At 35.8% G+C, this 17,356-nt stretch overlaps 1 protein-coding gene across 2 annotated transcripts in view; it reads left to right on the top strand.

Moving 5' to 3' along the window:
- Nucleotides 1-17,356, top strand: part of DYNC2H1 (dynein cytoplasmic 2 heavy chain 1) — a 522,264-nt gene that overhangs the window by 326,806 nt on the left and 178,102 nt on the right. For both annotated transcript variants that reach the window (XM_077113112.1, XM_077113111.1), the window contains exon 76: nucleotides 8,786-8,946. In XM_077113112.1, coding sequence (XP_076969227.1) covers nucleotides 8,786-8,946 — 161 coding nt within the window. The remainder of the gene's footprint in view (nucleotides 1-8,785; nucleotides 8,947-17,356) is intronic.

Raw genomic sequence — 17,356 nt, 5'->3', positions numbered from 1 at the left:
CAGATCAGCTTCATTCATATCTCTAGTAGAAGTCTGATCACTTTTTCAACTTTTTAAAGAATTGCTGACCTTTATAGCTTCTGTGCTCTGTATTTTTTAAATTTTTCTTTATTAATTTTAAATTTAAAAAAATGACAACAAAGAAACACAAACATTCTTAATATATAATCATTCCATTCTACATATATAATCAGTAATCACAATGTCATCACATAGTTGCATATTCATCATCATAATCATTTCTTAGAACATTTGCATCAATTCAGAAAAAGAAATAAAAGACAAGAGAAAAAGAAATAAAACGAAAACAAAAAAAATTTATACATACCATACCCCTTACCTCTCCCTTTCATTGATCACTAGCATTTCAAACTAAATTTATTTTAACATTTGTTCCCCTTATTATTTAATTTTATTCCATATGTCTATCATCTGTTGACAAGGTAGATAAAAGGAGCATCAGACACAAGGTTTTCACAATCACACAGTCACATTGTGAAAGCTATATCATTATAAAATCATCATCAAGAAACATGGCTACTGGAACACAGCTCCACATTTTCAGGCAGTTCCCTCCAGCCTCTCCATTACATCTTGAATAACAAGGTGATATCTATTTAATGCGTAAGAATAACCTCCAGGATAGCCTCTGACTCTGGAATCTCTCAGACACTGACACTTTGTCTCATTTCACTCTTCCCCCTTTTGATCGAGAGGTTTTCTCAATCCCTTGATGCTGAGTCTCAGCTCATTCTAGGTTTTTTCATAATCCCTTGATGCTGAGTCTCCGCTCATTCTAGGATTTCTGTTCCATGTTGCCAGGACGGTCCACACTTCTGGGAGTCATGTCCCACGTAGACAGGGGGAGGGTGGTAAGTTTGCTTGTTGTGTTGGCTGGAGAGAGAGGCCACATGTGAGCAACAAAAGAGGTTCTCTTGGGGGTGACACTTAGGCCTAATTTTAAGTAGGCTTCACCTATCCTTTGTGGGCATAAGTTTCATATGAACAAACCCCCTGGGGGCTCAGCCTATGGCTTTGGTTGTCCACACTGCTTGTGTGAATATCAATAATTTGACGTGGGGAGGTTGAATTTTCCCCTGTTTTCACCATTTCCCAAAGGGGACTTTGCAAATACTTTTCCACTCACTGATCAAATCACTCTGGGATTCATTGGGGCATCACTCTGGACAAACCAACAAAATCTCATGTCCTACCCAAGGTTCCATGTACTTATGTTGTTCAACCAACTATCTACATAAATTATATTAGGAGATGCACTAGTCAAAATATAAATTTTGTACCAAATAAACATTTTTTGCTTTAGTCTCACACATAAGTTGAAATTTTAAAATACTAATTACCATCTATTTTCAGCACCCTGTAGTAATGACATTCCTTTGTTCTTCCTCATGCAAAAACATTTTTAAATTTGTACATTTAGTCACTATCATTATATACTCTAGCCATTCTTAGATTATACCATCTCAGTCTTTATCGTCTGTCTTTCATTCTGATTTCATTTGTGCCCCCCCCAGGCCTCCTCCCTGTATCATTCTCACATTCATCTTTTTTCAGTGTTCTGACATCATTGTATTACAGTTAGGTAGTATTGTGTTATCCATTTCTGAAGTTTTGCAATCAGTCCTGTTGCACAATCTGTATCCCTTCAGCTTCAATTACCCAATATTTATCTTATTTCTATCTCTTGATGGTCTCTGTTACCATCTGAAGGCTTCCAAGTTCATTCACTAATGTCAGTTCATAGCAGTGAGACCATACAGTATTTGTCTTTTTGTTTCTGGCTAATCTCTCTCAGTATGATGTCCTTAAGGTCCATCCATGTTGTTATATGCTTCATAACTTTATTCTGTGTTACAGCTGCATAATATTCCATCATATGCATATACCACAGCTTGTTTAGCCACTCATCTGTTGGTAGACAATTAGGCTGGTTCCATCTCTTGGTAATTGTAAATAATGCTGTATTGACATTGGTGTGCAAATGTCCTTTTGTCCTTCCCCTTTATTCTGTTTTATAGCAGCATAATATTCCATCATATATGGAATGTCCTCTGAGTAGATACCTAGCAATGGTATTATTGCTGGGTCATATGGCAATTCTATACTTAGCTTCCTGAGGAACTGGCAAATCGATTTGCCTTCCACAGCAGTTGAACCATTTGATATTCCCACCAACACTGGATAAATGTGCCTCTTTTTTCCATATCTTCTCCAGCACTTGTCATTTTCTATTTTATTGATAATGGCCACTCTGATGATATCTTATTCTGGTTTTGATTTGCATTTCCCTAATAACCAAGGAAGTTGAGCATCTTTTCATATGCCTTTTGGCCATTTGTATTTCCTCTTCTGAGAAATGTCTGTTGTCCATTTTGTAATTGGGTTGTCTGTCTTTTTGTTGTTGAGTTGAACAATCTCTGATATTCTGGATACTAGGCCCTTATCTGATATATTGTTTCCAAATATTGTCTCCCATTGTGTAGGCTGTCTTTTTACTTTCTTGATGAAGTTCTTTGATGCACAAAAGTGTTCAATTTTGAGAAGTTCCCATTTATCTATTTCTTTCTTCAATGCTTGCGCTTTGGGTGTAAGATCTAGGAAACTACCTCCTATTATTAGATTTATAAGCTATTTCTCCATATTTTCTTCTAAAAGTTGTATGGCCTTAGATCTAATGTTTAGGTCTTTGATCCATTTTAAATTAAGTTTTGCATAGGTTGTGAGATATGGATATTCTTTCATTCTTTTACATGTGGCTATCCAGTGTCCAGGCACCATTAATTGAAGAGACTGTTCTGTCCAGGTGAGTTGGCTTTACTGCCTGATCAAAGATCAATTGTCCATAGATGAGAGGGTCTATATCTAAACACTGTATTCTATTCCATTGGTCAGTATATCTATCTTTATGCTAGTACCATGTAATTTTGACCACTTAAAGTCAGGTAGTATGAGACCTCCAACTTCATTTTTCTTTCTCAGGATATTTTTAGCTGTTAGGGACACCCTGCCCTTCCAGATAAATTTGGTTATTGGTTTTCCTGTTTCTAAAATGTAAATTTTGGGGATTTTAATTGGTATTGCATTGACTCTACAAATCAATTTAGGTAGAATACACATTTTAACTATATTTAGTCTTCTAATCCATGAACACAGTATGCCCTTCCTTTTATTTTGGTCTTTTCTAATTTCCTTTAGCAATTTCTTGTAGTTTTCTTTGTATAGGTCTTTTGTATTCTTAGTTGAATTTACTCCTAAATATTTTATTCTTCTGGTTGCAATTGTAAATGGAGTTTTTTTCTTGATTTCCCCCTCAGATTGCTTATTACTAGTCCATAGAAACACTACAGATTTTTGAGTGTAGACCTTGTAACCTGCTACTTTGCTGTTCTCTTTTATTAGTTCTACTAGTTTTGCTATGGATTTATTGGGGTTTTTGACATATAGTATCATATCATCTGCAAACAGTGAGAGTTTTACTTCTTCCTTTCCAATTTTGACACCTTGCATTTCTTTTTCTTGTCTATTTGCTCTGGCTAGAATTTCCAACACAATGTTGAATAACAGTGATGACTGTGGACATACTTGTTTTTTTCCTGATCTTAGGGGGGATGTTTTCAGTCTTTCCTTATTGAGGATGATGTTAGCTGTGGGTTTTTCATATATTTCCTTTATCATGTGTAAGAAGTTCCCTTCTATTCCTATCTTTTGAGGTATTTTCAACAAGAAAAGATGTTGAATTTTGTCAAATGCCTTTTCTGCATCAATCAAGATGATCATGTGGTTTTTATGCTTTGATTTGTTGATATGGTGTATTACATTAATTCACTTTCTCATGTTGAACCATCCTTACATACCTGGGATGAATCCTACTTTGTTATGGTGTATAATTCTTTTAATGTGCTGCTGGATTCAATTTACAAGAATTTTGTGAAGATTTTTGCATCTATGTTCATTAGAGAGATTGATCTATAATTTTCTTCTCTTGTAGTATCTTTGTCTGGCTTTGGTATGAGGGTATTGTTGACTTCAGAGAATGAGTTAGGTAGCCTTCCCTCCTCTTCAATTTTTTTGAAGAGTTTGAGCAGGATTGGTACTAATTCTATCTGGAATGTTTGGTAGAATTCACATGTGAAGCCATCTGGCCCTGGACCTTTCTTTTTTGGGAGCTTAATGACTAATGCAGTTTCTTTACTTGTGATTGGTTTGTTGAGGTCATGTATTTCTTCTCGAGTCAATGTTGGTTGTTCTAGTCTTTCTAGGAAGTTGTCCATTTCATTTACATTGTTTAGTTTATTAACGTAAAATTGTTCATAGTATCCTCTCATTACTTGTATTATTTCTGTGGGGTCAGTGATTATGTCTCTTCTTCCATTTCTGTTTTTATTTATTTGCATCCTCTCTCTTCTTTTTTTTTGTCAGCGTTGTTAAGGGCCCATCAATCTTATTGATTTTCTCAAAGAGCCAACTTCTCATTTTGTTGATTTTCTTGATTGTTTTCATGTTGTCAATTTCATTTATTTCTGCTCTAATCTTCATTATTTCTTTCCTTTTACTTGCTTTGGGGTTAGTTTGCTGTTCTTTCTCTATTTCTTCCAAATGGACAATTCATTCCTCGATTTTTGCTTTTTCTTCTTTTTTGATATAGGCATTTATGCAATAAATTTCCCTCTTAGCACTTGCCTTTGCTGCATCCCATAAATTTTGATAAGTTGTGTTTTCATTTTCATTTGCCTCAAAATATTTACTGATTTCTCTTGTATTTTCTTCCTTGACCCACTGGTTTTTTAAGAGTATGTTGTTGAGCCTCCACATATTTGTGAATTTTCTGGCACTCTGCCTATTATTGATTTCCAATTTCATTCCTTTATGATCCAAAAAAGTGTTTTGTATGATTTCAATCTTTTTAAATTTATTGAGACTTGCTTTGTGACCCAAATATGGTCTGTCTTTGAGAATGATCCATGAACACTTGAGAAAAAGTCATATCCTGCTGTTGTGGGTTGTAATGTTCTATAAATATCTGTTAAATCTAGTTCGTTTACTGTATTATCCAAATTCTCTGTTTCTTCATTGACCGTCTGTCTAGATGTTCTTTCTATTGGTGAGAGCAGGGAATTGAAGTCTCCAGAAATTATGGTAGATGTGTCTATTTCTCTTTGCAGTGTTTTTCTCATGTATTTTGGAGCACTGTGGCTCGGTGCATAAATATTTATGATTGTATGTCTTTTTGTTGAGTTGTTCCTTTTATTAATCCATAGTGTCTTTCTTTGCCTCTTTTAATAATTTTACGTTTGAAGTCTAATTTGTTGGTTATTAGCATATCTACTCCTACTGTTTTCTGATTGTTGTTTGCATGAAATATCTTTTCCCAACCTTTCACTTTCAGCCTATGTTTATCCTTGAGTGTAAAATACATCTCCTGTAGACAGCATATAGATGGGTCCTGTTTTTTAATCCATTTTGCCAGTCTGTGTCTTTTGATTGGGGAGTTTAATCCATTAACATTTAGTGTTATTACTGTAAGGGCAGTACTGTCTTCTACCATTTTGCCTTTTGGATTTTATATTTCATATCTAATTTTTCTTCTTTTTACCTTTACTGTTAGTCTTCATCTCTACACTCTTCTCTACACCTCTCGTTGCTGTCTTTCTTATCTGTCTCTAGTGCTCCCTTTAGTATTTCTTGCAGAACTGATCTCTTGGTCACAAATTCTCTCAGTGATTTTTTGCCTGAAAATGTTTTTATATCCCCTTCATTTTTGAAGGACGGTTTTGCTGGATATAGAATTCTTGGTTTGCAGTTTTTCTCTTTTAGCATCTTAAATATATCATACCAGTGTCTTCTTACCTTCATGGTTTCTGCTGAGAAATCTATGCATAGTCTTTTGGGCTTCCATTGCATGTGATGGATTGCTTTTTTCTTGCTGCTTTCAAAATTCTCTCTTTCTCTTTGGCATCTGACTTTCTGATTAGTAAGTATCTTGGAGTACATCTATTTGAATCTGTTCTCTTTCTGGTATGCTACGCTTCTTAGATCTGTAATTTTAAATCTTTCATAAGAGTTGGGAAATTTTCTGTGATAATTACCTCCATTAATTTTTCTCCTCTTTTTCCCTTCTCTTCTCCTCCTGGGACACCCACAACACGTATTTTCATGTGCTGCATGTTGTCATCCAGTTCTCTGAGTCCCTGCTCATATTTTTCCATTCTTTTCCCTATATTTTCTTTCACTTGTCAGATTTCATATGACACGTCATCCAGTTCTAATCCTATCTTCTGCCTCTTGAAATCTACCATTGTAGGTTTCCCACTGTTTTTTTTATCTCTTCTACTGTACCTTTAATTCCCATAAGTTCTGTGATTTGTTTTTTCAGACTTTTGATTTCTTTTTGTTCATCCCTTGCCTTCTTTATATCCTCCCTCAATTCATTGATTTGATTTTTGAAGAGATTTTCCATGTGTATTCAAACAACTTGAATTAATTGTTTCAACTCCTGTATCTCATTTGAATTGTTGGCTTTTTCCTTTGACTGGGCCATATCTTCAATTTTCCTAGTATGATTCGTTATTTTTTTGCCAGCGTCTAGACATTTAATTTCCTTAATTAGGTTATTCTGGAGATTGTTTTCACTTTTTTTTACCTAGGATATTCTTGCTGGATGACTTTGTTGTCTGTCTGTTCTTTGACATTCAGTTCAACTTATTCTAGATTTCTTGCTTAGGTTTTAACATATCAGAATTTTTTGGTTCTTGTTTTCTTCTTTCTTGCCCTGCCTGTATGGTGCCTTTTTTTTTTTTTAATCTCAGGAAGGTCTGCTTAGTTATTATCGACCCCAGTCAGATATTCCTAGACCAGACTGGCCTCCTGTCAGGAGAAAAGAGTCACCTGCATCAGTTTTTCCTGAGGAAAAGACCCAGCAGGTTGAAAGACTTTCCAATGAAGCCTCTAGACTCTGTGTTTTTCCTATCCTACCCGGTATATGGTGCTTTTCTGCCTGCAGGTCCCACCAGCATAAAGTGATGTGGTACCTTTACCTTCAGCAGACTCTCCCTGCTGAGGGCATGGTAGAGACAGAGGAAAGGTTGTAGTCTGGCTTTAATAACTTCAGTTTTCCAGACTCCGGGGTCTAAATTCCTTGAGGGAGGAATTCCACCTGAGCTGGGCCACACCCCTCTCCTGGGGAAGGTACTACCTCCAGGGAATTACTCCCTTTCACTTGACCAGCCTCTTTACCTCTCAGACAAGCTTAATTCTGCCCTTGCCTGGGGCAGTTGGAGCCTGAGAAGCCTTGCAGTTGTATCCAAAGAACAGTCAAGCTTTTAGAAACATAGCCTCAAAAAAGAAAGGAAAAAAAATCCTTTTTAGAGCAGGATCCCCATTCCTTGGGTTTGCCAATTAAGACCTTAAGATGGTACATTGCTCTTTGTATCTCCAGGTCCCATGTGTCCTCTCCTTTCCTTCAGTGCCTAGACCTTTTCAAGTATTTTGTGCTCTCCAATTTGAAAAAATCTGTTTTTTTTCCCATTAGCCCAGCCCTCTCTGTGCCAGGCCAAAAACCAGCAACCTCAGCTTTTACTTGAGATTCAGCTGAGCTGAGGATTTTTTCTTAGTACTCAAAATTTCTTAATTAATTCCACAACTGGAGCTTGGTTGAGCTCAGCCCCCTGCTGTTAGTAAAGTTTCTTTCCTGGCATCGCTTCCCCACAGGTTGCTTCCCAGAGGGAAGTCATTTATTCCACCTGTTCTAGATTGATCCTAGAATATATGTCTGGTCACTTAGGTCCCCTCAGCTAATACAGTATAGTACCAGGCTACTTACTAGCTGCTCTGGATTACAAACGAAGTTCCACTCCTCACCATGCCACCATCTTGCCCTGCTTCCAAAACATTCATATTTTAGCAGAATATTTAAATGGAATAGCAAAAGTATTATTTCTTATCTGTATATGATTTTATAGTTGTGACAAACAGAGTATAAAAACCACAGATGAATTGTGTTTTATTATTAGCAGTTAGCAGTTGGGTGGTCTTTAACAAGGTGTTCGGTTTCTTTGAGTCTTAATTTCCTTATCTATAAAATGAATATGTTATTTGTTTCTCAGTTTCATTATATTGTTTAGACAGCAGGTACATAGCCATCTAATAACATGAAATAGGTGATGACTAACTGGAATCTATTAATATAATTGTTATATCATATTTTGCCTCCAATCTGTGGATTAAGTTTTATCCATGATTCATTGTTGAGGAAATTAAAGCAATGCATTTTTGTGATTTGCATATGTTCACGCAGCTAACAAATGTATATTGACAGCTATGAATTTCTGTTCCCAAATAAAACATTCTTTTCAGTCTTTATACCACTTTCTCCCACCCCCCCTTAATGCATTGGCGTAAGAAATAACTCTTTATCCTATATCATGAAAGACATGTTTATCCAGATCATATAGAAATATATCTCTGCATATGCATGGCATAGAGTACACACTCAACCTATTGTATAAATTAATGACTGAGAAGCTGTATAGGTGGCTGCATACATGTAAAGCATTTAGGAAAATGCCTGGCACTCTAGATATTCAATCAGTTTTATCTATTACTACTATGTGAATGACTCTAGATTGAAAAACTTTAATATGTATAGGATTATATATATCATATCTTACAATTATTTAATTTTTTGTGTTTATATTTTATAATTAGTTTCAGTAGACTTTTGATGCATATTGCTTTTTATTTTAAATTTTTTTTAATGTATTCTTAGGACTGAAAGAGTTGTCCCCACTTCCTTTAAATCTTAAACGTTTGTACAAAGAGACACTAGAAATCGAACCCATCTTGATAATTATTTCCCCGGGTGCTGATCCTTCTCAAGAACTTCAAGAACTTGCTAATGCTGAACTAAGCGGAGTGTCTTATCACCAGGTCAGTACACAGTGCCTGGCTACTTTTGCCACTGTTATTGCTACTTGCTGTTTTCTGCCACTGTTATTGCTACTCTTATATTATTTGATCCTATTAGTGAAATGGGCATATTTGCTGTGGTAACCTGAATAATGGCACCCCAAACATGTCCGTGTCTGAATATCTAGACCTGTGAGTATGTTTCCTTATATGACGGAAGGGATTTTGCAGATGTATTTGAATTAAGGATTTTAAGATAAAGAGATTATCCTGAATTATTTGATGGGCCCTATATAATCACAAGGGTTCTTAATAAAAAGGAGGCAGGAGGGTGAGAGAGAAGGAAAGAGATGTGATGATAGACACAGAAGTCAAAGAGTAACAGATGCTATGCTGCTAGCTTTGAAGATGGTGGAATGTGAAATGAGCAAAGGACACAGGCAACTTCTAGAAGTTGAGAAAGGTAAAGAATGGCTTCATCCTAGAGTCTCTGGAAGAAATGCAGCTTTATGATAAACCTTTATTTTTAAATGCCAACACCTTGATTTTAGATGAGTGATACCATGATCTCCAGAAGTCTGATATGATAATATTTATGTTGTTTTAAGTCATGAAGTCTGTGACAATTTGTTATAGGAACAGTAGGAAACAAATACATTTGTTTACATTTTGAGAATAGCCTTTTAATTTTTTCTTGGATGGTTTAACAATAAATTACAATAATGTTTTCCTGCAAAAATTAATGTGAAAGAAGTACATATTTGTGAGTAAAAAATTATGTATTAAAATATACTTCTTTTCCAAAGGTAAGTCTAAGTGATTTTTTTGTTCAAATTGTCTCCTTTTTTCAAATTAGATGCACACAAATTTGAAATTTTAATTTATTAATTTACCCTCAATTTTTAACAAGTAAACACATAAACACTTTTCATTTGGAAAATAATTAATAATAATTTAAAAATAAATATTTAATAGCATCCAGAAATTGAAGACTAAAAATTTCATGAGGAGCAGTATAAATACAAGATAGCAGAAAAGCAAGTAGGAAAAGTCATGTGGCTCTTACACTGTAACTCCAGGGCTTGCCTGCTTAGATCATAATTATAGTAAATTAGTCTATTGATTATAACAATATTCAGTTGTCATTGAGGTGTTTTTAAGAAGGGAAGCCTTTTACTACAGGTTATATTGTTCTATAGTGTTTTGACAGAAGGACAAAACTATTCATCTGAACTTTCATGACTTAATGTTTATAGAAATGATTAATACCTGATATTAGTTTGGCTTTTCTTCAAAGCAATATTAAGGCCACTTAGGCAGGTTTAGATATTACTTTTTAGGTTTACCTAATTATAAATAAAATAGAACTTATTTTTTACTCCTAAAGCCTTTTGCTTTCAATGTACACAGCTATGTGAGATATTCCTGAAAGATCCTAGAGCCTGTAAATTCCTTTCTTTTCTCTTCCCAAGTGGAAATGATAAATTGTTTTTCATTTCAGCCTCTAATATTAATTTAATAGGAATTTACTGTCATATTCTCAACTTTTAGAAAAGTAGGCTCTTCCATTTTGTCTATTCACAATAGGCTTTACTAAGTTGTGTGTACAATAATTGCAAAATTGTTTAATGCAATAAATTTAAATTTGGACGATGTTCTAGTTTGCAAACTGCCGGAATGCAATATGCCGGAAACAGAATGGCCTTTAAAATCGGGAATTTAATGAGTTGCTAGTTTACAGTTCTAAGGCCAAGATAATGTCCCAGTTAAAGCAAGTCTATAGGAATGTCCAATCTAAGGCATCCAGGGAAAGATACCTTGGTTCAAGAAGGCCAATGAAGTTCAGGGTCTCTCTCTCATCTGAGAAGGCACATGGTGAACACAGTCATGGCTTCTCTCTCAGCTGGAAGGGCACATGGCGAGCAAGGCATCATCTGCTAGCTTCTTCTCCTGGCTTCCTGTTTCATGAAGCTCCCCGGGAGACGTTTTCCTTCTTCATCCCCCAAGGTTGCTGGCTGGTGAACTCTTTGCTTCTTGTGGCTTCTTGTTCTGCTCTGCTCTCTCTGAATCTCTCATTCTCCAAAGTATTTCCTCTTTTATAGGACTCCAATAAACCAGTCAAGACCCACCCAAATTGGTGGGGACATGTCGTCCCTTAATCCAGTTTAACAACCACTCTTGACTAAATCACATCTTCCAGGGAGATGCTCTGATTACAATTTCAAACATACTGTATTAAATAGAGATTATTCTACCTTTACAAAATGATATTTTGATTAAAACATGGCTTTTCTAAGGGGCGTACTTTCTTTCAAACCAGCACAGATGGTTTTATTGACAATTATCCCATTGATTTAATTTTAGGTCCTGTACTGAATATGTCTGCTAAGGATAATAATGCACATTTTAATGCAATAAAATTAATTTTGAATGTAAGAAAATGTTTATTTAACTAATAATCTTCTTGATATTTTCCTGTTTTGCTTTTTAAAAAGAATTTTTCTTTTCCTATAGTAAATGTTTTCTGCTAAGGTTTCATGGACTTTCAGGGTAATCTTCATACAATTTATGCATTTTGAAAACATTTTGAGTTGCATGTTGTTTAGCTGTGATTTCAGTACAGAAAAATACTTATCCTTTCTTTTCCTCTGATATATGTATATACATATATATCTGCATTTTAATAGTGGAAAACTAATATAATTGAAATAATTCAACTAGTATTTGCTTTGTTCCAGGTAAGATTTGAAAATTAAATAAAAATCAATATTTAATTTGTACTAGCATTTAATACCTGTTCCTTTACATACCATAGTATGTAAAGTTTCCTTATCTCATTAATTTGATAGTTTAATTTTAAAACCAAAATCAATACTTATAAAAATATAAAATAGTGTCTGCCCATGCAAAAATAAATAAATAAATAAAATATAAAATAATGAATGCCATATTGTACTCATGATGCTCTGTGTTTTAAATGTTCTTCAAATTGTTTTGGTCATGTATCCAGTAAAAAAAAATTAAGTCAGGACCCCCAGTGTATGTTTATTTGTAAATTCTAATGCATACACAAATACAACTATACTAATATATAAATCTTATATAAATTATCCTTCAAAAAACATATGGAGAGGGTGGGCAGTGGTGGCTCAGCAGACAAGAATGATTGCCTGCCATGCCAGAGGAACCAGGTTCAATTCCCAGTGCCTGCCCTTATAAAAAAAAAAAAAACATATGGAGAACTTAAGACTTGATATGGTAAGTAGTCACCTAGTCCAAGCATCCAATTAATACGGAAATCTCATGTATTAAATCTGTTCTCTATGCTCATTCAACTTCTCCTTGAGTATTTTCAGTAACTGAAAGGGCCTATTTCATTACTTAAGGGTTCTAAGCACAGATGGACTATAGTGGTTGGAAAAATTGGAGAGGAATTCCAATGAGAAATCAGGGTTCTCTTTCTTTCCTTCCTTCTTACCTTATTTCGTTCCTTTTCTTCCTTCTGTTTTTTTGTTTGTTTGTTTGTTTGTTTTTGCATAGGCAGACATCAGGAATCGAACCGGGTCTCCAACATGGCATGCGAGAACTCTGCCTGCTGAACCACTGTAGCCCACCCTCTGTCTTCCTTTCTTCCTTCCTTCCCTTTGCCCTTGTCCTTGCCCCTGTCCTATCACCTCTTTCTTCCCGCCTCCTCTTTTCAAGAAGCCGAAGACTAAGGATAGAGTGTTGAGGATCACCAACATTGAGGATTTGCTTCACAAAGAGAAGCCAAGAAATTATAAAGAGAAATGGTTAGACCAGTAGCTTCAGAGCCAACTGTTTGCAATGTTGGAGTTACCAAAAGAGAAGTAAATTTCAAGGAGGTGGTGATATTGATGTTAAATCTTGCAAAGAAGTGAACAAGGCTATAGTGATAATAAACATCAGCTTTCTATAAAGGATCAACGTTGATGTTTGAGAGAGTAGGAATTATGGGAAATAATGGGATGAGAAATAAAAGACTATTTAATAATTCTTTATATTTTTCTATAATTTGAGAACATAAAATGATATATATATATATATTTACTTTTTTATTGTATAGTATAACATATATATATATATATACCAAGCAAAGAACTAAAAAGCAGTAGTTTTCAAAGCACTCTTCAACAGGTGGTTACAGGACACATCCTAGAGTTTGTCATGGGCTGCCATAAGATCCTCTCAGATTTGCCCTTCTAGCTGCTCCAGAATATAGGAGGCTAGAGGGCTTAAATACTTTTTTATCATCACTGTCAACTTTTTTCTTCTTTTTTAGTGAACATAGAATATATATACAAAAAAGCTATAAATTTCAAAGCACAGCACCACAATTAGTGTAGAACATATTTCAGACTTGACATGGGATACAATTTCACAATTTTAGGTTTTTATTTCTAGCTCCTCTAAAATACTGAAGACTAAAAGAGATATCAGTGTAATGATTCAGCATTCATATTCATTTGTTAAGTCCTATCTTCTATGTATAATTCCACCATCACCTTTGATCTTTCCACACCTCTTTTTAGGGGTGTTTGGGCTATGGCAATTCTAAATTTTTGATATTGGAAGGGTCTGTCACTAATATGGGGTAAGGAGATGGAACTATCTGATGTTCTAGAGAGGCTGGGTTAAGTTTAAGGACTTATCTGGACCAGGGACCCATCTGGAGGTTGTAGGTTTCTGGAAAATTACTCTAGTGCCTGGAGCCCTTGTGGAATCTTATATATTGCCCTAGGTATTCTTTAGGATGGGCTGGAATGGTCCTGGTTGGGGGTTGGCACGTTATGGCAGGTAGTCTACCTGAAGCTTATGTAAGAACCACCTCCAGAGTAGCCTCTCCACTCTATTTGAACTCTCTCTGCCACTGATACTTTATTAATTACACTTCTTTTCCCCTTTTTGGTCAGGATGTAATTGTTGATCCCATGGTGCCAGGTCTGGATTCATCCCTGGGAGTCATCTCCCATGTTGCCAGGGAGACTTTCACCCATGGATGTCATGTCCCACGTAGGGGGGAAGGCAATGATTTCACTTGCAGAGTTGGGCTTAGAGAGACTGAGGCCACATCTAAGCAACAACAGAGGTCCTCCAGAAGTAACTCTTAGGCATGCCTATAGGTAGTCTAAACTTCTCCACTACCTACATAAGTTTCACAAGAGTAAGCGTCATGATCGAGACATGGCTTACTGATTTGGATTTCCCTAAAGTTTGACACAGTATCAGGGGACTCCCTGATGGCAAGGTTTAATAGTTCCATATTCTTTCTCCCCTCCCTCAGGGGACTTTGCCGATACTTTTTGATTATCTACTTAATATGCTCTAGGATGTTTCCAGGCATTACAATAACCTATCCAGGATTAAAAGCCTTCTTTCTTATTCTGTGCTTCCTGTGTTTCAGTTGTTCAAATGAGCTGTACAGACAGGTTGAATTAGATTATGCACTACAGAAAATTTCAGTTCCAGATCAAGCAAACCTTTCTTCATTGGTCTCAAAGAGTATGTGTGATTCTGAAATATAGACACTGTCTTCCTTACCCCTATGTTCTGAATTACTTTAACTCCAACCTATTCAGCTTCATTCTTAACTCTAAATATCTGGTTATATATATATATATAAAACAGCCTCTCAAAATCAAAAAATAATAATCACCATTCCAGACTTAATGTATCTGCTCTAAAAGCTTACAGTCTAGACCCCCGTTTTCTTATAAGCATTTTCTAAAGGTGACCATACCATTGTTATTTTTTTTGTTTGTTTCTGGTTTATTTTGTCTCACCAAATGTTCCACATGTTCATTCACATCTTTGCATGCCTCACGACATTGTTCCTTTTTGTAGCAGCACAACCTTCTTTCATAAGTATACACCATCATTAACCTATCTACTTCTCTGTCACTGCATCCTCCAGCTACCTGCATTCATTGGACATTATGTAGAAGGCCCAAAGTCCACAGTCCATCAACATTCTCAATTTTAGATATTTCATTGTTCCCAAGAGACAAGAAAACCAAAAAGCACACCCTCGCCAAATAGGAAATCTAAACCTCCTCTGAATTCTTGTCCCTCACCCCATTATTTACCTCTGCTATTGCTGTGGTAGTGCTGATGGTTTCCTTTTGAACATGGCTCATAGCATACAATATTAGTTTTCCCCCTGACCCTGGACTTAAACAGGGTCATATCTTCTAAGATATGATTTATACAAGAATCATATCTTCTAAGAAATTCTTGCAAGAACTCATTCATATTTCTAGTGTGACTCCATGGGACACATAGGTCTATACAACCCCTTTCAATCTAGTTCATCTTCATTATGGTAATATTACTTCTAGACCCACTAGAGAATCACCTTCGCTCCTGTCTATTCCCTTACATTGGAATTCAACCTCATTAGCTAACAGTTCACCCATCTCTAGCTTCTGTGTAACTCTTAAGTCCCCTAAATTCTGTATTATTAGCCTCTGATTATACCTTTATGCTGGCCATAAAAGTGGAATCATACAGCATCTATCCTATTGTGTCTGACTGATTTCACTCAGCATTGTGTCCTCAAGGCTCATCCATCTTGTCGTGTGCTTCAGGACATCATTTTGTCTTACTGCTATATAATGCTCCATCGTATGCATATACCATATTTTGTTGATTCACTCATCTGTTGATGGGCATTTGGTTTGTTTCCATCTTTTGGCAATTGTGAATAATGCTGCTATGAACATCAGTCAGCGTGCAAATGTCTGTTTGTGTTGTTGCTTTCAGCTCTTCTGGGTATATACCAAGTAGTGCTATTGCTGGGTCATAGGGCTTGGTGAATTGACCCTTTTATTAGTATATAGTGTCTTTCTTTGTCTTTTATGATGTCTTTACATTTAAAGTCTATTTTGTCTGATATTAGAATTGTTACTCCTGCTTTCTTTTGGTTACAACTTGCGTGGGAAATCTTTTTCCATCCTTTCACTTTCAATCTATTTGTATTGTTGTGTCTAAGATGAGTCTCTTGTATGCAGCATATAGCTGGATTATGTTCCTTTTTTTTTTTTTTATATGGGCAGGCACTGGGAATCGAACCCGGGTCCTCTGGCATGGCAGGCAAGCATCCTTGCCTGCTGAGCCACTGTGGCCTGCCCTGGATTATGTTTCTTAATCCAGTCTGCCAATCTGTATTTTTTAATTGGTAAGTTTAATCCATTAATATTCAAAATTATTACTTAAAAGGCGTTTCTTGATTCTTATCTTTTTAATTTTATTTGTCAGATCTATATATTCTTTTCTCTCTTACTCTTTATATTCTTTTAATTACCTTTAGTGGTACTCTTCAATTCTGTGCCCTCCTCCAGACCGCCCTCTCCTGTCTTTTGTTTTCAGCCAACAGAATTCCTTTTAGTGTTTCTTGTAGGGCCAGTCTCTTGTTGACAAATTCTTTTAGGACTTTGTCTGTGAACACTTTAATCTCTCCCTCAATTTTGAGGGACTATTTGGCTGGGTACAGAATTCTTGGCTGGAAGACTTGCTCTTTCAGGATCTTGAATATATTATACCACTTCCTCCTCCCTCCAGGGTGCTAGTTAAGTAGTCTGAACTCAGTCTTATTTGGTTTTCCTTGTATGTAGTAGATAGTTTTTCTTTTGACGCTTTCAGGATTTTCTTCTCTGCAACATTTGACAGACTGTTTAGTATGTGCCTTGGGGAAGGCCTATTTGGATTTATTTGTTTGGAGTTCTTTGGGCTTCTTTGACTTCTATATTTATGTCCTTTATGAGGGTTGGGAAGTTTTCCCTCATTATATCCTCAACTACCCTTCCTAGCCCTTTACTCCTCTCTTCTCCTTCTGGGACATCAGTGATTCTTATATTTGCATGCTTTGTTTTGTCTATCATTTCTCTGAGTTTCTATTGAATTTTTTCCATCCTTTTTGCCATTTGCTGTTTTGAGTCTTCGAAGTCAATTATCCTGACCTCTATATCACTTATTCTTTCTTCTGTCTCTTCAAATCTGGTGTTGTGTGCCTCTAGTATGTTTTTTATTTGGTCAACAGAGTCTTTTCTCTCTGATTTCACTATTTTTCTATTTATTCTTTCAAATTCCTGTTTGTGCTCTTCTACTGTCTTCTTGATCCACCTTGTGTCATTTGCTATCCCACTTATTTTATTAAGTAGAGTTGTATGAAAATCTTTGATTAGTTATTCTAATGTCTTTGTCTCCTCTGGTGTTTTAATTTGGTCGTTAGGCAGGGCTATATTTGTCTACATTGTGATATGCTTAATGATCTTCTGCTGTCTTCATGGCATGTACGTATCTTCATTGATTTACTTTGGGAGTTGATTTCTTTCAGTAGTCTAAGGCCTTGTGTTTGCAGGATGGTTGTACAGCAGGGAGCAGTGTACGGGGTGGAGCACTCAGTACTGTGATT

This window comes from Tamandua tetradactyla, chromosome 8 (genome assembly GCF_023851605.1).
Source record: "Tamandua tetradactyla isolate mTamTet1 chromosome 8, mTamTet1.pri, whole genome shotgun sequence".
In the NCBI taxonomy this organism is placed as follows: Eukaryota; Metazoa; Chordata; class Mammalia; order Pilosa; family Myrmecophagidae; genus Tamandua; species Tamandua tetradactyla.
Note: the sequence above shows the minus strand (reverse complement) of the source record. Positions and strands in the feature narration are given on the sequence as shown.